Source organism: Pipistrellus hanaki, assembly GCF_964339955.1.
Source record: "Pipistrellus hanaki genome assembly, chromosome: 1".
Classification (NCBI taxonomy): Eukaryota; Metazoa; Chordata; class Mammalia; order Chiroptera; family Vespertilionidae; genus Pipistrellus; species Pipistrellus hanaki.
Genome location: NC_140503.1, coordinates 16,050,459 through 16,077,305, shown reverse-complemented (window position 1 = coordinate 16,077,305; position 26,847 = coordinate 16,050,459). Strand labels below are relative to the sequence as shown.

Sequence of the window (26,847 nt, the reverse complement as noted above, 5' to 3'; positions counted from 1 at the left end):
ATAAAAGCTTAGCCTTTACTTTTACTGCAATTACATTCTAAGCATATAGAAGGATACTTTACAGACTTATGATTTTGTTTGTAGTATTACTGCCCTTTCACAACTTTATTTTTTTTTTTTTTAAGGTATGAAAGAGAATTTATTTAGCTTTGTGAGGCTTTACTTTCACAATAATAATATACCCGTGGCACAGGAAGACCCTTTAAAGTTTCATATATTGCTTTAATAAAGTAAATATTTATGTTGATTTTATGAAGCTTTCAGACATTAAGTTTGAGAAAGTTAATGATTAGCACAATTTGCACACATTATACAATCAAAACAGTAAAGTAAGCCAAAGAACAAGATTTTCTTAACACCCCTAGAAACATAATAGCAATTTCTATTCAAACATAATACTTCTGCTATATTAATTTTGATGTCTGATTTTATACTGGCTTATTTCCCCCTCCTCCCCCCCTTCCCCCCCGTGAAAATAGGTTACTAATAATCTTCTGTGTTAACTCTTAATACCCCAAAGTCACTGGCTATGCCTTGGCTCTATTATTATTGTTTAGAGTAGGATGTGCTTACTAAGCCAGTTATACTCCAGTAATTTTGTGAATGAAAAAGAAAAAAATGCTAAAAGAATTAAGAACAAATAATAGAGTCACTATGTCATCTATCCTCATCCTATTTCAGGAAAATCACTTCCAAAAAGCAATTCTGCCTGATAAATTAATGTTTAAACAGAAACTGAAAGAAAAGCGAAATAATGGGAAATCTATGATGGTTTATTAGACATTATGCGCTTTTAATAGTTCAACACTGGTAATACTTGATAACCAAGAGTAAATTAATAGACTAACATTTTTAAATGTGTACTTTAATAAGTATAAAGTATATCAACAATTAGGTAAGCTTGTGGAAAAGCTGCCAAGATACATAAATTAAGAAACACAAGTATCTAAGTTTTCTGTATTTTTTTTTCTTTTTTTAGAATATTGAAGTTGTTAATGTACAATTTCTCATTAGTCATTTTGGAAGTCCTTGATTGTAAAGACTATTCTTTGTTTGATAACAAACAGCAGCCAGTGTCGTGATTATTCAGGACCTCCACGTTGGATGTATTCGATTTCTTCTTGAGAGACAAGTTTTCTTCTGTATTTGTGAGGTAATGTTTTTATTATTTCTGCAGTGTCTGGTGGATCCTGATACATCAGCAGCCAATCTGACGATTTATAATACTTCCCTTAGAATGCTATGAAATTGAAGAAGAGTGAGAAGGTACTCCTGTTGATCTCACAGCTTCTAATACATTTGGTTTAAGATTATCTCTTCTGTTAGGGAATCTTATTAATGGAGTCTGTGGCTTGACTACCTGCACGACCCTGCCGGCCGACGCCATCATGCTGCCCATCGCGACCGGGAGCAGGGGCAGCTTCCGGGGGCAGCTTCCAGGGCGCTGGCCAGCCGTGGCGAGAACCGGAGCCCCGGGCGGCCGGGGGCAGGCCCCTTGACAACTTTAACCTTGCTCTTACTCTTATGATGACTGGATAAAATCTGAATTAATGAAAAATTAATGATTTTTCTGCAAAAGAGCTACTATTGACCTTTTACAATATTAGTTCTTACTACTCACAGTATTCCTTTTAGTCTAGAAGAGTTGAACTCATAGCCTTCTAAGTGGTGCACAATAAAAAGAAAATTTTATTATAGGTTATTACTTGCAGTAGGTAATCTATGCTGTGGAAAATCAGCATAAAAACATTAACAGCTTTGGGTTTGGTGGGGGGGGGAGGGTTGTAATTAAAGCAATTACTTTTGTTGTATGATGCTTCCTAAAAACAACTAATGTTTGTATAGAATTTACGATTTTTAGTATTTTCACTCAATAATTCATTTGATTCAATAATCACTTTAGTAGAGTAAGATAGGTATTAATATCATTATTTTATAGATGAAGAAATCTGGGTTGAATAAGTGATTTACCCAACAGTATTTTTATTTCCAGGTCCTTGTTTTGTTTCTCCAGGCTTTTAAGTGAAAGAATTCTCATATCCCAGGACACTGACAAATTAATTCTCTCCCTCCCCCACCCCAAACACATAAATGTCACCCAAAAATGATCAAGCAGGTGTGTTAGATACGCCCCTTGAACCCAGGTCTTTCAATGCCAAAACACTCTAATCTTTGGGTCACAGCCACAAAAAAGTACTAGAGAATATATAAAAACTACCACCCAGCTGAAACAATTTACAAATATCAATTATGATGGAACCATGATGAAATGATCTATGAAACTCCCCATGTGGAAACCCGCTAGGACACCCAAGCTGTACAGAAGGTGTAAGGCCGAGAAATATCTCTCCCAAGTCCCTCTCCTAAAATCCTTACCAGCCACGAACCAGACATGTGCAAACTGACTGGAGAATGCAGTGCTCCAAACCAGGTCTCCCAAAGAACCACATAGAGCCCAGCCTCCAAGAGCTGATTTCCCATGAAGCCTTTCTCTGGCCCAGTCAAACGCTGGAGTAACTCAATGTGGTAATGGCTGCAGGCCAAGATAAAACAGTAAAATTGAAGAGTCAGATGCCTCCTCTCCCAACAGCAACAACATGTAAAGCAGGTCCAAGAACAACAGAAGAGCCACAACACATGTCCACATGCTGACACATGTAGTGTTGCAGCTCAGTGGGGAAAACATCCTGCAGATCTCGTGATAATGAATTCACTGAAATTCACAGTATGACTGTGGATGGGAAAGGGTTGTGGGAAAGAAAAGAAGGGAAAGGGTGAAGGTTGTGGGGGAAACACTTGGAAATTTTAGAGCTCAACAGACTTCAGTCCTCGGGTCACCCTGGAACAGCAAGAATAACAAAACTCAAGAGCCCCAAAGATCTATCTACCCCATACTCGTGAATCTCAGATGCAGGCATGGACTGGTTAGATAATGAGAAGTCCCATACCTGGCAGAAATTACAGAGAAGCCCATGAAATGGATTTCCGGTATTTGCCAACATACAACCACATCGTCCAATAAGCCATCAGACGCCATACCTTGAGTGCTGTGCTAGCAGCTGGCAACCACAGAGGAACCCAATAATTGTGAGGCTAAGTTCACACTGGGATTGGTTTCTCGGGGAAAAACCTCACCCCGTTTTTAGAACGTGAATCACAAAGTGAGGTTTAGGATCATCACCACAAATGAGCAGTGACTCAGTACCAGCAGCAGCACTGACCGAGAGACATTACAGATTTCACTGAGGTCTCCAGGTTGCCATTCCAGAGAAGCTTGTTTCTCAGCACCCTTTATACACTAAAATTTGGGGGTGGGGAATGCAGTTGGGTGATGGGATTGGGAGTCACAGAAATAGATTTGTCATCAGCATTCAGGAGTCCTGTGTATCCAGAAATGCACTAGGCAGTCTTTGAGACAGTGACCCGCAAGCAGTCTGCAAGCTATCTGGGGAGATGAAGCTACACAGAAGAGCAAATACAAGAAATCCAGGAAGAACTGCCTATAGGAGGATATACCAAAAATGCTGTTTGGCCACAGAGAGATCTACAAGGGCTGGAAGTATAAGGGGCTGGGCTAGTTTCTTGGATTTGAAGGACATCCCTGATTCTGGACTTTTGTGAGAGAAGAGTAAGGACATCCTTGGGACATAAGTGACGATTAAGATTCAGACCTTGCCGAAAATGGTTTGGCTCAGTTGATTGAGCATCGGTCTGCGGACTGAGGGGTCCCGGGTTCGATTCCGGTCAAGGGCATGTACCTTGGTTGTGGGCACATCCCCAGTAGGGGTTGTGCAGGAGGCAGCTGGTCGATGTTTCTCTCTCATCGATGTTTCTAGCTCTCTATCCCTTCTATCCCTCTTCCTTCCTCTCTGTAAAAAATCAGTCTGATGAGAGCTGAGATGTCTACTGAGGAAATGTGGGGGCAAAGGATTGGTGGCCTTAATGACTGAGAAGAAGAGTTCAGTAGGAGGAGATGGGAAAGTTCAAGAGTGACTCAAGGTAGGGGAACTCAACTTTCCTCAGACTCTTGGTGATGGAAGCTATCGGCCACATGGGTCCTCAGTGTGTCCCAAAGGATAGGAGGCTGCATCAGCAGGAGCATATCTTGGGTACTCTGTGCTGGGCCCATTCAGGGCCTGAAGGTTCAAGGACGAGCAAGACAGCATCACAAACTCTTCAAGTAGTTTACAGTAGATTGCAGGGAGGTATGACAGCAACATAAAACAATCACACAGTAGGCTTTCTAAACTACAGTACTGGTAGGTTATCCATCAAAAACACTAACAGCAGAGAGTAAGGGCTTTAAAAGACTACAGAGGCCCTGGATGGTGTGACTCCGTTGGCTGGGCATCATACTAAGGTTTCCAGTTCGATTCCCAGTCGGGGCGCTTGCCCAGCCTCAGGCCCAATCCCCGGTAGAAGGTATGCATGAGGCAACCATTCAATGTCTCACTCTCACATTGATCTTTTTCTCTCCCTTTCTCTATCTCTTTTCCTGTTTGTCTGTCTTCAAGATAATTTATTCTTCCTTCTATCATTTTCATTCTCCTATTAAGCTCATCTTTTAAAGTTTTCTTCTCAGTTACTCAACTTTTCCATTCTAGAATTTTTTGATTATTTTATAGTTTCTATTTCTCTGTTGAAATGCCCTATATATTCACCTATTATGACAATATTTTCCTTCAGTTCTTTTAACATATTGATAATAGCTGCTTTAAATGCTTTGTCTGCCAAATCCAAACTCTGAGCCATTTGGGGATTAGTTTCTGTTGGCTTTTTCTTTTAATATGAGTAATATTTTACTATTTCTTTATATACCTAATCATAGCTAATAATACCCTGAAGACTTTCTGCATTTGATCTTTCTCTGGGGGGGAAAAAAAAAAAAAAAAAAAAAAAAAAAAAAAAAAAAACAAAAAACAAAAAAAAAACTGCTGCTTTTTTTTTTTTTTTTTTTTTTTTTTACTAGTAGTCAATCTGCCTGCTCACCCTGATCTTTTGTAGGCTTGGTCTTCTACTTTGTTGGATGGATTTATGAAAAGCCCATTTTCAATACTAAAGACAACACTTTGGCAAATTTCATACAGTTTCAATCTGTACCGTACATGTGCACTCCAGCCCAGCCAAGGGTTCCCTGGGCACACCCAGACTCACTTCTGTTCCCCCTTCTCCATGCAACTCTCTCCTTTCTAGTGCCCTGCCCTGCAGATTCCAGATACTTCAATCGCCCCATGCTCTGATCTCTGTTTCTTTATTTCAGCAGGACTGCTGTGACAGAGTAGACTCCAACATACTACCTCCAACCAGAAAACTCTTCCTTGGAAGAGGGCCAAGATTATGACCATCAGACTCACCTCATGAGTTTTCCTTCTCCCAGGATCAAAATATTGTGCTTTCTGTTGTCCAATACCTGTAAAGAGTTGCCTCATATATTTATTTCATCCAGGTGTGTGATTGTTTACTGCAGAAGGACTGGTTTGTTGCCAGTTATAGCCAGAAATGGAAGCCCTTTCCTAAAACATTCCATTCTGACACAGGTTCATTTTTTCAAAAAGGTCAGTTTAGATCGTCCAAATCAGGGTGATTTTATACTGATAGCCTGGTAATATCAATTAGGAGTTTTATACAACTTCCATAAATTATATCATCTGAGAAGGAAAGGAGGGTTTCATGTAGCTAGATGGATTAATTCCATCTCTTCAGAACTGGGACAGGGTTTTATTTTGTATTATGCTTTATAATACCACAACATAATTCTTGTTTGGTTAGTGATCCAAAAGGGGTTATTTAAATCTGAGAATTTGGCCATCTTTGCCTTATATCTCTTTGCCACAAATACTCAACTAGACAGCTTTAAAACTGTCTGCATCCACTTATTGAATTGTGAGGCTACTGGCAAACACTGTCCAGCTGTCTGTTTGGAGTTTATGCAGAAACATCTTAAACAAGATCTAAAATTAGATCTCAGCCGAAACCGGTTTGGCTCAATGGATACAGTGTCAGCTTGGGGACTGAAAGGTCCCGGGTTCGATTCCGGTCAAGGGCATGTACCTTGGTTGCGGGCATATCCCCAGTAGGGGTGTGCAAGAGGCAGCTGATCGATGACTCTCTCTCATCGATATTTCTAACTCTCTATCTCTCTCCCTTCCTCTCTGTACAAAATCAATAAAATATATATTTTTTTAAAATAAATAAATAAATAAATAAATAAATAAAATTAGATCTCAATGCCAATTCCAAACTCCAAAGTAAGCCTTAGTTCTTTTCTGATCAAGAACAAGCATCTAAATGTCAAAAGGAAAATTGAGAAGAAAGGAAGAATGGGAAAAATGAGAATGCATGGATTCTACGTATTTCTTTAGAGCTTTCTTCAAAACAAGACATTCAAGAAACTTACTGAGCATCTACTATGTACTCAGAATTGTGCATGTTACAAGAACACAAAATACTAAGCATGCTTTTATATTCTGAGATCTCTGTCACAGTGGCCTGAGAAATCATAAAAGTTTATTCAGGAAGTCAAAGTAACCACGCTACTTGCTTCATAACTTCCCAGAATAAACAAAAGCCAGGAAGGCGCCGATTACCCTATGGCAAAGGCCTTAATCAGATAAAAGGTTTGGAATACTGCTCCTCTTCCTTCTTTTTCCCCCCCCCTCCTCCCCCCACTTCCTTTTTCTTCCAAATTCTTTTCTCTTATGAACATCAGAGTTCATTTCAATAGAACCTGAACACAGTTCACTGGAGAACAGACACACACTCTCAATGAGCACACATGTACACCCACACTCGGACACACACACACACACACACTTTAATTAACAAATGCTTTGATATTCCTGAAAGGGAAATATTGAGTGGCCTGACTGTTTGCTTTTCCTATATTTTTATAATTTTTTTGTTTAAATATTCCTTTCTTTAAAAACAGACTGACCATTCTTCTTCTATCAGAAACTGGTGAGTAGAATGAACCTCAAGCCAAATATATATGAGGAAGAACTTCAAAAGGACTATATGTTATATTTTAACTATAATCAATATTTACCCATGATTCTCTTATAAAGTAAATCTCTCCTATTTCTCTCTTTCAGTCACACATACCATCATCCCCTAACCTTAGATGTCCATTCTTGTTCTCTCTAAAGTCACATTATTTGTGTGTATACATGTACACACATATGTAAATACATAAACATATAAACACATATATATGTACACGCGAGTGCACACAAACACACCCCTAAGGTTGTAATTACAAATATTCTATTGTGTAAATATTTGTAAAAATCCTGGTGGCTCTGCTATCCATCAGCTCCATGGCCCTACATTCGGAGTTCAGGATCTAAGTCACACTTGGCTTGAAAAACTGGCTCTCTGATCTTCGGTGCATTCCTGAGGCAGTGACCCAGAAGGATATCCCCAGGTACCTGAACAGTGTGTCACGTTCAGTGAATGACCGTGGTGGAAGGTCAAGCTTTAAAATCTGCAGAACGCAACGCTTTCCAGTACCTTAAACTCTTAGAAGTCACTGGCTTATTCCATCTTGGTAAACTCATCTTGGCTGACTTCTTTGGTTCCATATCTGGAACAGGGATGCTAACATTGTGCTTGTATAAAGGTAGAGAGTTGGTGTGGATCATTTCTTTCCATCTACAATATATTTTAGAGTCATGAGTGTATCACTTTGAATGTTCCATCACGAGACTGTCAGTTTCCTAGGAGACTATAGGAGGCTTGTGAGTCCCAATGATGGCCATATTTCCAGGGCATAACCCTAAGACTTTCCAAGAAGCTTAACAAAATATTAATATTATATCTCATTCAAGTGAAGATGCCATAGATTGTAAAATGCATCTAACTTCAGAGATTAGAAAGTATTTTAAAATATGTATATACATACATATAATTCTTAGAATCAATACATTCTTATTTTTATTCCAAATACTTAACAAAATTATAATTAGCATATATTTCCAGTTTGCAAATAGAAACAGAAGGTCGTGAATTATTTCTCTTTTTTAATGTATTTTTTTATTGATTTCAGAGAGGAAGGGAGAGGGAGAGAGAGACAGAAACATCAATGATGAGAGAAAATAATTGATCGGCTGCCTCCTGCATGCCGCTACAGGGGATTCAGCTCGAAACCCAGGCATGTGCCATTGGAATCAAACCCGGGACCTTTAGGTCCACGGGCCAAAGCACTATTCACTGGGCCAAACCAGCTAGGGCATCATAGATTATTTCAATTCATTTTAATAATAGCCCTGAGATAAGTAAAGCAGACATTTCTCTCACTTGATATATAACGGAACTGGCTCAGAGAGGCTGCTTGGCCAGTCTAAGGTCACAGCTAACTATGAGAGATTTGGGACAGGATCACAGCGCTATTTTATTATGCCACATTCTGCCTTCCAGAAAACAGGTATAACAAATGTGTTAGCTGTGTCACCAGCATTCATTTCCCATCATCATCTGGCACCAGAAGATGTATCATTATCGGTTGAGTCAGTCACTGTAGTTTCTATTCCTGCTTTCCCAGCCTGCCTTGTACCTCAGGATTGGCACTTGGCCAAGTTTTGGGCAATGAGACATAAATAGAAGTATGATGAGAAATAAAATTCTGAGAAATATTTTTTGTCTTTGTTTTGTTTCACATGTATTGCTCATGCATCCCTAATCTTTCTCACTTTCTCTTCTTTCCTATCTTGAATGCGATCATGATGGCTGGAGCTACATTAATTATACTACAGCCATGAGGAAAGGCTAAGAGAATCAGAGCCACTGGCCTTGATGTCACTGAGCCACAGAACCAATATTAATGATCATGCATCTCTATATTTATTATGTGTGGTAAATTTTTGTTTAAGGTATTAAAATCAAGTTTTCTACATGCAGGTGAATGTAACTCTAATAAAATAGGAGTGAGAAATTGTGGTAAGCATTCTACAATGACCCTCATGATCTCTACACCCTGGTGTTACTGCTGTGATTATATTATAATGCATGGCAAAAGGAATTTTGCAGATGCAATTAAGGTTATTAATCAATTGACATTAAGATAAGATGACTATCCCGGTGAGTCTAACCTGATCAATGAACCATTGAAAAGCAAAGTTTTCTTTGGCTGGTAGCAGAAGAGAAAATCAGAGAAATTCAAAGTGTGAGGGGGAGGCTCTCCACTACTGAGACAAAGGAGGCGAAAATGGAGGGTAAGGGTAGCCCCTAGGAGCTGAGAGTGGTAACCAATAGCCAGCAAGAAAAAGGGAACTACAATCCTACAACCACAGGAACTGAATTCTGCAAACAACAGGCATAAGCCTGGAGGAAATCCTGAGTTCTGGGTGAGGACATAGTGGCCAACCTTTAATTTCAGCCTTCTGATGCACACACCCATGCTGTGCCCTTATAGTAGTTTAAAATGGGAGAAGAATTTATAACTCAATATCTGGAGGCCTAGGCAAAGCCTTCGTTAAATAATTTTTCCTATATAGATAAGGGACTGAACTTCAACTAAATCAACTATTACCCATTGTACAGAGTAAATAATGAAAATAGTAAAAAAAAATAAAAAAAAAATACACAATTATACATGTAGCACTCTAGAACGTATTTTGTACAGAATTCTCTCTCTGGAAAGTTTAATTTCTTTTTCTGCCTTGCTTATTACTTAGGCCACTGCAAGATTAGCTGGCCTTTCCAGAGACCTGGGGCAAGGCTGGAAGGGTGATCATTTTTATTGCAAAATGTTGAAGAATAATTCTGGGTATCTTTCCTTTGAGCAGCAGGAGGCCAACAAAGAGTCAACCAGTCTTCTGGAGATGAGTGGTGGTGATGGTTGCACAACAATGTGAATGTATTTAATGCCACTGAACTGTGCACTTAAAAGTGGTTAAAATGGTAAGTTTTATATTATATGTATTTTAACAAAAATTTTAAAAGTTATTTTCTAAAAAGAGAGTATGCAAGCTGAAGTTATGTAAAGAAATCATAATCAAAGGGAAAACTACGACTGCTCTGTGACCTTTAAAACTTGTTGTCAAAACATTAAAAATTCTTACTATTGATATTAGGGCTTGAGAAATAGTTAAATTTTAAAAATAATACAATGAATATTACTTTCTATATTGTAATTTAAAATATTAGAAGCATTTAAAATTAAAATAGTTTATTTCTTTCAAAAAAAAAGATGACAGTGTCTGGAATCAGGATGGGGCAATAGAGATGGAGAAGAGGAGGTAGCTAAAACTTATTTTGGTGGTACAATCTACAGGATCTACTGATGAATGATACCACATGGAGGGAGGGCAGAGGTGGAACAGCGATGACTGAGTAGACAGTACTGCCAATGACTGGGGTGGAGGAAAGGAGTTAGAATTTAGGGGTAAAATAAGCATTTCTCTTTAACTTTTCTTTATTCTTTCCTTCTTTTCAGCATTTCTTTTTCAATATGATGCTTTTAAATAAGGATGCTTCGGAGACATCCAAGTGCGTTGTCAACCAAGCATCTGGACACGGGAGTCTGGCGCTCAAGGCTGGAGAAGCAAATTGGGAAGTCATCATTCCACAGAATGAACCTGATCGTCTAAGTAGCAAAAGAGGGACTGGCCGATGCTCTCACACAGGCGCCTGGCTCATGTGGAGGCAGCACTCACTATGAGGCTCCATTCAGGTCCTAGGACCCTATGACTTCAAACGGGCCACAAAGAGAAGAGATGCCTGGTTAGGGAGTGCTGCCACGTTCTGCCCTTCAGTCCAAGGCAGAGGTCCTGAACCAACAAGGCCACTCACTTGGAAACAAGAAGAGTTTGAAATGAGAGCCTTTGAATTCTAGACTTGAAAAAAAAATTTTTTGAATACGCTGCTAAAGAACTCAGTATAGACAAGAGCAAATATCCAAGGTGATAACTGTCAGCAGGAGAGGGGAAAGTACCAGTCATGCCACAACAAGGGTGGGAATTTCCTGAAACTACAGGCAATTTTATAATTCTGAATGATTATTAAATGAGATAATGTGACTGACAGTGGTCTGTGGACTGCAGAGCATTATTTGAAAAACATCTCTGCAGACTGCAGAGAATTATTCAAAAAACAAAGTCTGCACAGTGCTGTCAACCAAGCAGCAGAATGTGGAAAGGGATGGGACCCTCAGAACAGTTGGGTGCTTTGGAGTCGCTCCTGGGGCTAGGAATCACTAACTCTGATTGGTCAGGAAGGCAAAGGCACAAGGAGGGGAAGTAGTTGGGGTAGCTCTTGTTTATTTTTTTTATAAATATATTTTATTGATTTTTTACAGAGAGGAAGGAAGAGGAATAGAGAGTTAGAAACATCAATGAGAGAGAAACATCGGATCAGCTGCCTTCAGCACATCCCCTACTGGGGATGAGCCCGCAATCAAGGTACATGCCCTTGACTGGAATCGAACCTGGGACCCTTCAGTCCACAGGCCGATGCTCTATCCACTGAGCCAAACTGGTTAGAGCATAACTCTTGCTTATTAACGATGATGTCCACAGGCCTTCCTCCCTCCCGGCCCTGGGCTCCCAGCACCATGCCCGTGGAGTCACACTTTGTCATTCCATAATGAGGCACATCATCTCCTTTGCTTCTCCCATCAACCTTCTGAGGCAGGTGCTATTCGTCACACCACCATTTTAAAGACAACAAAAGCTGAGGCCAGAGAGGTTACGTAACCTGATCCAAGTCAGAGAACTAATAAGTGGTAGTATTGCGAGTCCAACTAAAACCATTCTGACTTTGGAGACTGTCATCAAACAACTCATTGACACAGTCATTTAATTAACGAACAGAAGAGGGAAGGAACATCCATCTCCACCACCTCTAAGAGGCCCCGAACTTAAATGACAACATAGGTTACTAGAGAGGATGAACCAAAGGTCAGAGGGGCCAGGCAGAGGAGCCCAGGGAGGCTTCCTGGAAGAGGCTGTAGATAACCTGGGTCTTAGGAAAATGAACAGCACACTGATTCAGAGCACGAAGCTCTGCAGTCAGGCAGGCCAAGACCCTCGCCATTGTTACCTGTAACTACGGGAATGTCCCCGAAACTCTCCAAACATGAATTTCACCAGGTAGTCTCAGAGATTCCTGTGAGAATGAGAAAAATGCTGCATGGAAGACTTTCAGCACAGTGAAGAGTAAGTGCTCTGTTAATATTATCTATTACCATTATTACTTCTACTAAAAAAAGAACGAGTAGGAGTTAGCCTGGTAACAGAAACAAGGCAAGAACTTGCTGATTTCATTCCTGTGGTCATGGCATTCAGGAAGTGAAAGTGGAAGAAAGGGGGAGATCTCAGAAATTTGGGGGTAAAAAGGGAGTAGTAGTGAGAGCTTCAGTTCTGAGGCATTAAAAGGCCCGGCCAGCAGGATGCCAGGTATTAGTTGGCTTGGAAAAGCCTGGTGAGAGGAGGTCCTGGGACACCACATTGGACAGCTTTGGGAGCCCCTCTGTATGGTCTTCTATGTGAGCAGTGTCTGTGTGGGGTGCACTGCACAGCCAGTGCGGCTGAAGGCAGCAGCGTGCCGGGCTGGGTGCTCTGAGGGTCCCTGAACAGCGGACATCACTGCTACAGGCACCAGCCAAGGGGTCCCACTGCCGATGGATCCAAGTCGTCTGGGCTTTTCAGTAAATGGCGGGCAACACTGTGAAGCCATATAGAAACCACACAGAGACCATATAGCAACCACATCTACAGGAGTCCAGTGGTGACAAGAGAGCCTGCGACCATCCAAATTTATCAGTACAGCTGCAGGAACGTGACAACTCATTTTAGAGGCTCCTGCCAACGCTCCCTATCTCCAGAATAACAAGGAAATGAGCAGAGCTCTAGGCCACAGATCTCAAGCTCAAGGAAGGGGGTGGGGTGGGGGCTCTAATATAAAGTTAGCTCAACGTAGATTTGTCTGAAAAACCCAGAGCTTTATTCTCCAAGGCAGATGAGAAAGAGAAAAACAATTTCCCCATCCTTCCTTCTTTCAAAGATATAGAACTTTTCCTTCTTGGTTGAACCGCCAACTCCCCTTAACTCTTTCCCTGCCACGCCAGTCTTCAGTGCCTCACTCCCAGTAACCCTCACCCACATCCCATCCGCTTGCACCAAAGCTCCCACAGCACCCGCTGCATAACTCCAGGAGGCGCCACTCACATCAATGGAATGGGAGTGTGCCCCGGATCTGAATGCTGCTCTTGGAGCTGTGCGATCCAGCAGCCCCGCAACAACACACACCCTCCCACCCCACCACCCACACTTAAGAAAAAAGCAGGAGCCAAAACTGGTTTAGCTCAGTGGATAGAGCGTTGGTCTGAGAACTGAAAGGTCCCAGGTTCGATTCTGGTCAAGGGCATGTACCTTGGTTGTGGGTACATCCCCAGTAGGGGGTGTGCAGGAGGCAGCTGATGGATGTTTCTCTCTCATTGATGTTTCTAACTCTCTATCCCTCTCCCTTCCTCTCTGTAAAAAATCAATAAAATATATTTTTTTAAAAGAAAAAAGCAGGAAAATGTCAAATGTTCAGGGAAAAACTTGACTGGGAAAGAAGATGAAAATAAACACCTAAGCATGGCTAAGAATCCTTGAACTTGTTTTTCATTCAACAAAATAAAAGAAACAATAGGGATAGAAAACAGCAATTAACAGCCGGGGTGATTAGGAGAAAGAGAGCTGGATAGAGGGCAGAGGTGGTCCCAATAAACATCCTAAGGACACTAGAAATGTGGACTTAATTGGGAGTGGAGATAAAAATGAGTTTTAATTTGGGAAATGCTGAGATTCAAGCATTGGGAAAAATAGGGTGGATGTAGGATATGTAGATATGGGATCTGATTAGAGGTAAACATGGGGGGTTGGGGGGGAGAAATAAAGCCAAGAGAATGAATAGGTTATCAATAGAGGAAGTGAAAAGATTAGACTAAAGAAGATAGCTGACTCTTGGAGCATGCCTACATATGGGAAACGGGGGAGATAAGAAGGAAAAATAGGGAGTCCCAAAGTGAGAGAGCCAGACAGTTAGAGAAACATAAAAACCAGAGGTCTCCAGGGTCATGAAAGCAAGAGAGAATTTTCAAGGTGGGTTTCTCTAGTTAAATGCTGTAACAAGACATTATGGGGGTGTGGATGGTCAGTGCTGACCCCTGAGAATGTTAACTGGCATGTTAGCTCCTTGAGGGATGTCCATGTCCTTCTCAAGGTCAGGGCCAGCTACACAGGAGGAAAGCAATAAGAATTCATGGAATAGAGTAAAGCAGCTATTAGTACAGCTTTTAAAAGAAGGCAAAAAGTGACTGGCATACACAGAGTTAATCCTCATTCCAAGCTTCCATGGAGGAAGGCCTTTCCTATTCACCTGGCAGAAGTTGAGACTCACCTGAGAGGAGGGGCTAGAGGCTATTTCCTGGGATCTTCCCTGTCACAAATTCTCCGAATGACCACAGTAAATTCTACAGATTTATTGGTTTGGAATTGATAGACACACTTACTTGCAAATATATTGAAAACACCCAAAGGAAGAAACATAGACTTCACTTGTCTCAAACACTATGTGGTCTCCACACATTCTCCAACAAAATAAAATGCCTAGTAGTACACACTACATCATAAAAACTTTTTATCATGCATTTATTGGTCATCTCCCAATGTTAGGCATGTTCTGGTGAAATTCCAGGACTTGAAAGAGGACTCGGACCCAGTCCCTGCCTTGAGGGAGACGAGCAAAAGAACAGCCAATCCCAATAGAGTGTGATCCGGGCTCCCTCAGGAAAACCCTGCAGTGCCATTGGCACAGAGTGACACCTAGCCCAATCCTGGGGTCAGCGAAGGTCATACCTGGGCAGGGGCTTGAAAGATGAACAGAAATTAGCTGGGGACAGGGAAAAAGGGCATCCTAAGCTGGCAGTATGACATCTATAACAACAAAACAAGACAATACAATACAGTCAACTAGAGGGTGTCATTTTTTTAGCCATGTTTAAACAGTTAATATGCAAAACCATTGTTTCTTACCAAAAAAAAAAAAAAAAAAAAATGTGCACAACAGACATGCCTGCCTTTTTCATCCAGACCTCCCCACCACCTAACCCCACTCTTAAACATCACCCATCAGCCCTGGAGTATGTATTAGAGATAAGAGGAAGGTTTATCTAGAGATAAGGTATAAAGGGAAGATGGGGCTAAGAAATAGGTTCAAGCTCACAGATGGCCTGAGATACAGGGTTCCTGTTCAGGATGAAGGAGGAGGAAGAGATGGGGTGATGCAGAGCTAGAAAAGGGGTGTTTGTTTTGTAGATGACCGGAAAGCTTGAAGTGTAGTAGTTTTTTTTATAAAGCACCCAAGCAAAATGGCTGTAACAAAATGTAATATGTTCATACAAAGACTAGGAGATGAATGACTGCACGGTGTGTTTTCTGAACTATAGGTAATTCCTTTTGACTGAAGCAATGAGCCAGAGGAGGTTAGGAGTCAGGTCAGACAAGATCTTGTAGGCTGTGCCAAGAAGGTTGAGTTTTGTGTTCAAGACCAAATTAAGGAGATCAATTGAATAATTTTAAGTAAGGAAATAACATGCATTTCATTTTTAAAAACATATTTTTATTGACTTCAGAGAGGAAGAGAGAGAGAGAGAGAGAGAGAGAGAGAGAGAGAGAGAGAGATCAATGATGAGAGAAAATCCTTGATCAGGAATCAAACCATGACCTCCTAGCTGACTCTCAACCACTGAGCCAAGTCAACTGGGCAGGAATAACAATTTTAGAAGGATCATTCTGGAAGCAATGAGGAAGGGGACTGAAAGGGGAAGACCTACCACTAAATATAGTGATCGGATACCACAAGATGAAGGCTAAAGAGGAGGGATTTTTTTATGAGTCATTTAAGATATAAGACCATCAAGACTGGGGATAAAGTCTATTTGAGGCTGAGATGGAGGGAGCAGAGATGTGGTGGGTGGATGAAAAAGATCCTTGGAAAACTGGATAGATGTTAAAGCCGTTCACCAAGATAATACCTTCAAGGGGGAGAATGTTTGAGGTGGGGTAGTGATATGATGAGCGTGTTGATGAGCCTGTGAGAAGTGTCTGTGGTCCCTGTTAAACAGATAAAGAGCTCGGAAGAGAGATGAGTGTTGCTAATACAGATTGACAGGTTATTAGTACTAGATGTGATAGGTTGCCCAGAGGGAATGTATAATATGAGGAGAAAGAAGAACCGAGGGTGGCAGGGCCAACATGAATGTGTTGGGCACAGGATAAAAAGATGCTCAGAAATTCAGCCGAAATGCTTCTCTAGTCATCACCTTGGAGACCTGGGCCAAACTCAACCTTCCAGTGCAGGGAAAACCAACCTGGTTTGCTTAGAACCAGCGGGAGACCAGGTAAAAGAGATATCAGTGTTCAGTTCAACAGTGAACTATTCAGGTAACACAGAGTTATAGGAGTTCTGCCTACGCTCAAGGACAACTGGGAGAAAGGAGAATAGGAAGCATTACACAGAAGTGCAGGGATTGTGCATTTCTGGGTTTCCGGCACTTGGAGAAGTGAAGCCTTCTTCATCCTCCCACAACATAAACTTCTGTGGGTGCCCCTATGGTGTGCACATTTACACAAATACTTCCACTACATACACACGTCCTCCCTCAGGAAGAGTTCTCCAGATAGGGCCAAGGCCTAGGTGCACAACTCCAATTTGAATACCTCCCCCAGAACTAGTTCTTTGTTTGTTTGTTTGTTTGTTTGTTTATTCTTACCTGAAGATATTTGTCCCTTGATTTTTAGAGTGGAGGGGAGAGGGAGAGACAGAGAGAGAGAAACATTGATTGGTTGCCTCTGCATGTGCTGGCCGACCAGGGCTGGGGATCAAGCCTGCAACTGAGGTACGTCCCCTTGACCAGAATCAAACCTGGGACCCTTCAGTCCACAGGCCATTACTTTATCCACTGAGCCAAACTGTCTAGGGCTAGTTATTTAAAAAAAAAAAAAAATATATATATATATATATATATATATATATATATATATATATATATATATATATATATATAACTGATTTCAGAGAGGGCAAGGGAGAGAGAGAAACATCAATGATCAGAGAGAATCATAGATTGGCTGCCTCCTGCACGCCCCCTACTGGGGGTCAAGCCCAAAACCCAGGCATGTATGTGCCATAACCTCCTGGTGCATAGGTCTACATTTAACCACTGAGCCACCTCAGCCGGGTAGAACTGGTTCTGAATATTAATTTAACATGTATGAATCTCTGGATTCTTTAGATATAATTTAAGCCAGAGACCTCTTCTTTGGGAAAACACACATACATGCAACAGTATTTACAATCATTTTAAGTGCTTCGCAGATGCCTTTCTCTCCGTGAATCAATCCCCTGGGGACCTCTGGGCTCCCTGCTGAAAGCTTCCGCCCCCTAGAACAATTTATGTAGCTCCTGTCACTTTCAGGCCTTTCAAAACAAAACAGAGCCATCCCAGAGGAGCGGAGCTGAAGGAAGCCAGGCACTGTGGCTTCTGCTGACCCTGAGCTGATAATTCCCCATTTCCGTTTTCGGGACTGCGGAGGATATCTCCTTCCCTTTTCTAAGAATCCGTCCGCCATCCTCTCCCAACAAAACACTCACAATCATACAACCCAAGCACCCCAGCCAGACACTGCAGCACCACTGCGGGCCTCAGGGCTGCAGCTGTGCAGCCAGCCCCTCGCAAGCAAGAAACATCCCGAGTTCGTGACTGCTGACCGAAGGCAGGGCACGCGGGTGTCTCCGACTGCCAGGGACAACGGCCAGGAACAGGGACTTGCTGGGTGGGCTTGGCACAGTGTGAGCCTCAAATAAGCATGTGTTGACTGAGGGTTTACTCTGTTTTCATAGAGCAGCGGGGTCCTGGGTTTTTGTTGGGTTTTTTTGCAATATATTTTTATTGATTTCAGAGAGAAGGGAGAGAGGGAGAGGGAGAGGGAGAGGGAGAGGGAGAGGGAGAGGGAGAGGGAGAGGGAGAGGGAGAGGGAGAGGGAGAGGGAGAGGGAGAGGGAGAGGGAGAGAGAGAAACATCAGTGATGAAATGTTTCTCTGGGGATGAAGCCCACAACCCAGGCATGTGCCCTGACCAGGAATCGAACTATGACCTCCTGGTTCATAGGTTGATGCTCAACTACTGAGCCATGCAGGCCAAGCAGGGCCCTGGGTTTTGATGGGTGACAGGCACTGTTGACACTGGGTACTTCTTTATAGATTGTAAATTTAGAGAGCAGATATGTTAGGGAGTGTTATGCCTTGTAGGACAAAATAATCCTCAGTTTATTTTTTTAAAATGTGAGCCACTCAGCACCTTTAAAGGATGACAAGTCACCCATCCCCACATGCCTAAGTGTATTTCCTTCTTTTAAATTTATTTTTCTAATAGTATTTGCATATATATTTGAATTATGAAAGGTAATACACTCTCACTAAGGAAACTTGGAAAATACAGACAAGCACAACCACTGGTGTGCTTTTGAAATGATTTGATTTCTAAAAATTCCCTTTGTATGTACCTTTTCAGCTTCCCAGGGACACTGCCATTGTTCCAGGGTGAGGCGTTCCTTTGGTGTGGAGACGGGGGAGGCTGTCCCCACAGACACATGGGACAGGATCCTTTGACCTTGTAACTCCCTGGGCTCTCACTCCGGGTTGAGGATTAGTCTATTGTTTTTCCCCCGTTGATGGAAATTTCCCACAGTTTATGCCCAGCTCTCTTTACTTCCTCTACCCGAAAGACCAGAAAAACTCACTGGAAGCGCCTTCCTATTCATTTGTCTGCTCAAGTTTGCTTTCAGTCCTCACATCACCACCGCCGTCTGCAGACGGCTCCCCAACAATCCCCGCAGGGATTGGGAAACCAACCACACCGTTACATATAGTTGGCCCTGCCACCACGAATAGTCGTGTTTCTCTTGATAGACGTCTCCCTGACAGTAACTCTTGCAAAACAGAAAAGCCACAAATTCAAAGCACTGAAACCATAAATGCAAACACGGCAGACGTACTAATTAGAGAATTGAGAAAACAGACTTCAGAATTTGAGTGTCCATATTTCTGGATTCTTCTTTAGCTTTGAGAGAGAGGAATTTTATTTAAAAAAACAAAACAAAACAAAACAAAAAAAACAACAAACTCAAAAGCATATTATTTGCTCAGTGAAACAACTGTCTTAGATACATTTTCCAAGCAAATTTAAAGCAGTAGGGGAGGATCGGTTATTTCAGTGGTCGGCAAACTCCTCAGTCAACAGAGCCAAATATCAACAGTACAACGATTGAAATTTCTTTGGAGAGCCAAATTTTTTAAACTTCTTCTAACGCCACTTCTTCAAATAGACTCTCCTGGGCCATGGTATTTTGTGGATGAGCCACACTCAAGGGGCCAAAGAGCCAAATGTGGCTCGCAAGCCGACCAAGGGGTTAGTTTATTAGAAAAGATAAGGCCCTTCTTACCTGGCGCATCATGGTGTATGTAATATGGGGCCATGATCATTGCCAGGGGTACCCATTTTTTCTGCATTTCAGCTTTAAGGTCTCTGAAAGCTTGTGCATCTATGATTCATGTCCCAATCGCCACACACAGGGGCCAGACTTGATCCCTGGATGTCGAGTTTCTATTATAGAGGAAGTGCAAGTAGCTGGCGTATGTGTGTGGAATTTATTACAGTATCTCCTCGACCTCTGTCCTTTATTTTTAATAAAAAGAAGGAAAACAGTAGTAGCAGTGTGGGCTGAATTAAAATGTGGTTCCCAGTTCAGGGAAAATTCAAAGGGCTTGAGAATGTGTGAGCTGTCACCGCTCCTCCCTTCGCAGACACTGACAAGGGCCGTGGGGACTTCACAGCGATAAGACAAGAACAGCATCCTAGGATGAGCACAGCTGCTCTCCCCAAGCCCGCAAACCTCTGAAATGGGCATTTTTATTACCAATTCCCACCTCAAGATAAGGAAACTGAGTCTCAGAGTGTAAGTAGCTTGTCCAAGGTCACGGAGCTAGGAAGAGGTCAAGTGGTATCTGATCCGGGTCTCTTGCCTGAAGTCTAAACATTAGAGAGGTCCAATGATAGCTATCCAAAGATCAGCTCCGACAGCTCCACACTTCATTTCACACCCGCAAAGCGCGAACAACCTAGACCTGGCTTGACTTTTCCACAGGAGCTAAGTGCCCTGGTCCAGCCCAGGACTCCTCTGCTTCTCCGTCTGCTTTCCTTCCTTCACGGCTGTGGATCACTGAGAGGGGCAGACTATGGAGAAGGCCACCGTGGGGATGCTTCTAGCCCTGACTTCCCACCTGGCTCCCCGGCTGCCCACTGAGCACCTTCTTCATCATCCATTAGGTCTCTCATAATTACCGCATCCAAACATGGACCACGACTCTCCCTCCCCAAAGATGGCTCCACCGGAATCCTTCCCCTCCCAAGATGATGGCAGCTCTACCCTCCCTGTAGCCCTGGTCAAAAATAGCAAGTCATCCTGGACTTCCCTCTTCCTCCTGTTTTCCTCATGTCCATTTAAAAAAAGGCAGGTTTTTAAATATATATATTTCAGAGAGGGAGGGAAAGGGAGAGATAGAAACATCAATGATGAGAGAGAATCACTGATTCTCTCTCACACCCATACTGGGGATCAGGCCCACAATCACACACACCTCCCACACACACCCATACTGGGGATCAGGCCCACAATCCAGGCATGAGCCCTGACGGGGATAGAATGGTGACCTCCTGATTCATAGGTCAACACTCAACCACTGAGCTATACCGGCTGGGCATAAAAAGGCAGTTTACAAATGTTTTTGCCATATGATTCTTTAAAATGGTAAATCCCCACATATTGTTAATAACTATGTATAGTGCCAGGTGGGCATTGGACTTTGTAACTTACATTAATGTCTAACCACTATGCTGTGCACCTTAAATGAATATAATATTGAATGTCACCTGTAATCTATAATAATAAAAGCATAATATGCAAATCAACCAAATAACAGAACAGCAGAACAACTGTCTGGATGACCTTCCAGAGGACCATGCTATGACACGCACTGGTGCCAGGCCAGCCAAGGGGGGTGGCAATGTGATTGATCAGGGGGCCTGCCATCACCCCACGATCCCTCCATAGAGGAAGGCCCAGGTCACCCTCTATGGGGCGATTGATGAGGGGGCTCTGCAATCAATTGCCCCAAAGAGGGAGGCCTAGGCCACCCAGCTGGAGGCGCTGTGGTGGGTGGGTAGGCCCTCCCTTTGTGGGACAATCTATCCCTATGAAGTAGGTACTATTATTTTCCATTTATTTAGGTAAAGAAACTGAGGCACAGGGAGGTTAAATAATGCCCAAGACCACACAATTCCAACCCCGACAGTCTGGCTCCTGAGTCGAGATCTTAACCATTCCTTGTGCTCCGTCCATGAGACATACTTCGCCCTTAAGTGAACAAATGAACCTAAGATATCATCTTCCTTTCCTATGGCCAGGACCCTCGCCTGCCAGGAGCCCAGCCAAGACTGCATGGACATTCTCTGTCCTCTTCACAGGAAAGGGGCAGCCAGATGACAGGTGATCAAAGCCCCCGGCCCCGTGGGCACTGTGCTGGGACCAGCCAAGCCTCCCAGTCCAGTCTAACATTGACAGTAAGTGACTCTGATTCCCTGGAGCTGCTTCCCCATGGCCTGCTCATGGATCGGGAACTGAACACCAACCAGCAGCAGAGCACGTGAGCGCCTGGGCCCTGGGGTGTGCTGGATGGCACAGCTGGAGAGGCTGCTGCAGAGGACACGGCCCCCACATGCCAATTAGGCTGCTGGTGAGTGACTGAGACATGTGGGGTCTATGCAAATGAATTCCCACCCCCAACTCACTGCCTTTTTAGATGATACTTTAAAAATAAAAATAAAAAATAAAAAAGGCAAGACGGAAGAGTTAGGCCAAGGAAGAGAAGGAAGTGTGCACCAACAGCCCTGCTGATGGTGTGAACTGACAGCCAAAGCAGGACAGTTTTCCCTCCACCAGGACCTCACTGGTGTGGCCCGAGTGGGCAGAGAGTCCGTGCACGCTTTAGAGCACTTTTCCTGCAGTTAACAGGTACAGGACACAGAGCTAAGAGGTTGGAAGAGGGTTTCAAAGCCCAGGTCTACTACAAACTTTGACAAATTACGTAAAGTCCAGCCTCTGTCTCCTTTGTTAAGTGAGATGCTAGTCTTACAGAGCTGAGGTGGACATTAAGTGAGATAATGTAGTAGAGAGGACCTGGAATATATTGGGTCGGCAGCTAAGTAATTGCGGGTTTCACACATATATTGCTTCAGTTGAATTTTTAGGTTTGCAGACGTAGTACAAATGTAAAACACATTTTGTTATTTGATAGTTGGCTATTCAGCTGTTAATCAGTAAAAAAAGTTTTTTGATCTGTTTTGTAGTTTTCGTTTGGCGTTCGTTAAAAAATGGAAAATCAAAAGGAACATTTTCATCATATTTTGCTTTTTTATTTCCGCAAAGGGAAAAACGCATCGCAAGCTCATAAAAAGTTATGTGCTGTTTATGGTGAAGAAGCCTTAAAAGAACGGCAGTGTCAAAATTGGTTTGCCAAATTTCGTTCTGGTGATTTTTCACTCAAAGATGAAAAACGCTCTGGTCGTCCAGTTGAAGTTGATGACGCCCTAATCAAAGCAATAATCAATTCGGACTGTCACAGTACAACACGTGAGATTGCAGAGAAGCTTCATGTATCACATACATGCATTGAAAATCACTTAAAACAACTTGGCTATGTTCAAAAACTCGATACATGGGTTCCTCACGAACTGAAAGAATCACAGTTAACGCAACGCATTAGCAGCTGCGATTTGCTAAAGAAACGTAATGAAAATGATCCATTTTTAAAACGACTGATAACTGGCGATGAAAAATGGGTTGTTTACAACAATATCAAGCGGAAAAGATCGTGGAGCAGGCCAGGTGAACCAACTCAAACAACATCAAAAGCTGATATTCATCAAAAGAAGGTTTTGTTATCAGTTTGGTGGGATTACAAAGGAATTGTCTACTTTGAACTCTTACCACCCAACCGAACGATCAATTCTGATGTCTACATTGAACAACTAACGAAATTAAACAATGCAGTTGAAGAAAAGCGGCCCGAATTGACAAATCGAAAAGGTGTTGTATTCCATCATGACAATGCAAGGCCACACACATCTTTGGTCACTCGGCAAAAATTAATGGAGCTTGGTTGGGATGTTTTGGCACATCCACCATATAGTCCTGACCTTGCACCATCTGATTACTTTTTGTTTCGATCTTTACAAAACTCCTTGAATGGTAAAAATTTCAATAATGATGATGATGTCAAATCGTACCTGATTCAGTTTTTTGCTAATAAAAACCAGAAGTTTTTTGAACGTGGGATTATGATGCTGCCTGAAAGATGGCAAAAGGTCATTGATCAAAATGGGCAATACATTACAGAATAAAGTTATTTAGTTCCATGAAAAAATTGTCTTTGATTTTTTTTAAAATCCGCAATTACTTAGTTGCCAACCCAATAGTAATCCTGGATGAATGGTTGCCGTTCATAGTGACTGATAATTTCAGTAATAAAATTGTTCACACCCTCAACTGTTCAGTGTTTAAAGTTGAGGGAAATGTAGGGAGACAAAGAATAATGTAGAAAAAATTAATATTTTATGTTTGACAATAGCGGGAAAATACACAAGTAAAACTGGATTGTTGATGGTCATGGGTGGGCACAATGGACAACATTTAAACAATGTATAATTCAATAAGCTCACCGTCCTTTTTGCTTAACCATGACATTACAGCTTTTCCCTTTTCAAAGCTCAATTCAGGAAAGATAGATAAGTAGAATCCATTTCTAAAGCAGAGAAATAAAATGTTTTCCTTATTTAAATATATATATATATATATATATATATATATATATATATATATATATATACATACTAGAGGCCCAGTGCACAAATTCATGGGGTCCCTCAGTCTGGCCTGTGGGATTGGGCCAGAACGGGCTCTCTGACATCTCCTGGGGGGTCCCGGATTGCAAGAGGGTGCAAGCCAGGCTGAGGAACCCTACTGGTGCATGATCAGGGTTGGGGAGGGACATGGGAAGTTAGCCAGCTGGGGAGGGACCATGGAAGGACTCCAGGCATGTCTGGCCCTTCTCATTCAGTCCCAATCCATCTGCCAGACCCCAGCAGCATGCTTGCTAACCTACCAATCAGAGCGTCTGCCCTCTGGTGGTCAGTGCATGTCATGATGACTGGTCGACCAATCTACTCTCTGTCCCCTGGTGGTCAGTGCACATCATAGCAAGCGGTTGAGTGGCCTTAGCATATCATCAGCATATCACGCTTTTATTGGTTGAATGGAGGAATGGACACTTAGCATATTACCTCTTTATTATATAGGATAATAATAAAGGTCCTGGTGGAGGGGAAACTGTCCTGCTTTGGCTGTCAGTTCATACCATCAGCAGGGCTATTGGTGCACACTTCCTTTCTTCCTTGCCCCATTTCTTCTGCCTTGCCTTTTTTTTTTTTTTTTTTTTAATAAAGTATCATCTAAAAAGGCGGTGAGTTGGGGGTGGGAATTCCTTTATATATAATAAAGAGGTAATATATAATATAGGATATTATATATAATATATATATATATATATATATATTATATATTATTTCAGAGAAGAAGGGAGAGGGAGAGAGAGAAACTTTAATGATGAGAGAAAATCATTGCCTGGCTGCTTCCTGCATGCCCTCATCTGGGGATCGAGCCCTCAACCCAGGCATGTGCCCAGCTAGGTGCAAACCGTGACCTCCTGGTTCATAGGTCCATGCTCAACTACTGAGCCACACTGGCAGGATGAAATAACATGTTTTAATCTCACTTTTTTTTTTTTTTTTTTGTAGGTAATTAGCTAACTTCAAAAAGAAGGCAACCAATGGAGTGATTCTATCAAGCTGGTAGAGTCTAGTGTCTCACTTCCAAGTTCAGGTCGACGGAAAGCTACTGATAGCCCTTCTATGTTAACTGACATTTGGCATAAAAGGGCTGCCAATACCTTTTCACTCAGATGGTGTGCTGGCACAGACCCACAGCACCAAAATGGGACCTTCTTTCAAGGGGCGCCAGGGCTGAGCCTGAAGGGACAGGTGTAATTATCTCCCCTGCAAATGAAAAGTAAGGAGGACCTTTTGGACCTAAAGTGGAGGGCCTCCGTGGGGTCTAACATAAAGGGAGAAAATCCTAACTAGAATCGAGGGGCCCCAAGTTCTCAGCGCACCCTCCCTATGGAGACCGTGAAGCCTCTTAGGCTGGGCATCACCAAATGTCAGGAGAGGTGGGATGCCGATGGTGTGCTTCCTGCATGGCTTTGAACCAGGTGCCTGACCTTCCCAGGTCATTTTGCAAGTGGAAAGAGGCCTACCGCCTGCCAGGCTGACAGGGTTTATGGTGGGATTGGATTTTATTTACAAAGAGGTCTGACGCCATTAGTTCCAAAGTGCACTCCTATTAATAAAAGGAACATGTGAAGAAGGTTGAATGAGAGTCCAGGGTTACTCATCTGCCAATGCATCACTCAGTGGCTTCATTGGTCAGGAGGTGAGGCAAGCAGGCAGAATATGCCAATTAGATGGTCAGATGGCAGTCACGAAAGAAAGACTTTAAGAAGTTCAGACATGCCCTGTGCTCAGTAGTTAAGAGCATTACCTATGCACCGAAGGTTCTCAGGTTTGATGCCCAGGTTCTCAGGTTTGATGCTGCAGGCAGGGCACATAGGAGAGGCAATCGATGTGTCTCTCTCACATATCTCTCTATTTTATTCTCTCCCCCCCCCCCCCCCCCCCCGCTATTCCTCTCTAATAAGAAACCAATTGGAGCTGAAGCCAGTTTGGCTCAGTGGATAGAGTGTCGGCCTGCGGACTGAAAGGTCCCAGGTTCGATTCTGGTCAAGGACATGTGCTTTGGTTGCGGGCACATCCCGTAAGGGGTGTGCAGGAGGCAGCTGGTCAATGTTTCTCTCTCATCGATGTTTCTAGCTCTCTATCCCTCTCCCTTCCTCTTTGTAAAACACACACACACACACACACACACACACACACACACACACACACAATTGGGTAGGAGTGGGGGAAGCTCAGACTTCCCTTCTCCTTGACCCCATCCTTCCTTCCAGCTGTCCCCTCACAGACCTGGAACAAGCCTGTGCTGACCATCAGAGCCACAGTAAATTTAGGACCATTTTCTACAACCCTATGTCCCATCTAAATCTTACTCTTCCCTCCAATCCAGTGTGACTGCACCTCCACGAACCTTGCCAGCCCAGCCCAATCTAAGAAAGAGGCCCCATCTCTGAATCCATAATAGAGTGCCGTGCCCTTTGATTATTTGCCAACTGTTGGCCACATTGCTATTTAACTGCTCCTTATCTGCATAAATATTATGACCTTTTTCTCTCAGATTAGAGGCTGCATCAGAAGACTAAGCATTACACTTCTCTGAATTCCTCACAGCCTTCTCCTCGGAGCCTTGCACCCAGAGATAGCCCTTTGCATGAAGCCACCTTCCGAAGATTTTCCTGGGCCATTAACAGTCTGCAAAGTAACTTCACATTCCTCATTGTGACTATGTGTCACAAAGGACAATGATCACCTCTCACCTGTTAGTGAGGCCGCCTGGGAGCACAAGTCCACATTAATTGAGGGGTCAGCTGGAGTGACAGAGGTGTACACAATGAACAAAAACTCAAGGGACTTTGAGTTTTCAATCCTGCCCTTCTATTACCTGTCTATACAGTTCT

The 26,847-nt window shown here is 42.7% G+C and overlaps 2 protein-coding genes across 4 annotated transcripts in view; both read right to left on the bottom strand.

Moving 5' to 3' along the window:
• The window catches only part of STON2 (stonin 2), a 129,606-nt gene that overhangs the window by 96,119 nt on the left and 6,640 nt on the right, over window positions 1-26,847 (bottom strand). Inside the window, exon 1 of one of the 3 annotated variants that reach the window (XM_084891461.1) lies at window positions 5,355-5,405. The exons of the other annotated variants lie outside the window; for them this stretch is intronic. The gene's annotated coding sequence lies outside the window, so the exon portion shown is untranslated. Of the gene's footprint in view, window positions 1-5,354; window positions 5,406-26,847 lie in introns of those variants that run through there. 3 annotated transcript variants of the gene reach the window in all.
• LOC311619144 (alpha-ketoglutarate dehydrogenase component 4-like) lies at window positions 952-1,423 on the bottom strand. The gene is given in 3 exon segments (XM_084877185.1): window positions 952-1,223; window positions 1,226-1,240; window positions 1,244-1,423. Coding segments are annotated over 3 exon segments (312 nt in total). The 5' UTR covers window positions 1,400-1,423; the 3' UTR covers window positions 952-1,082.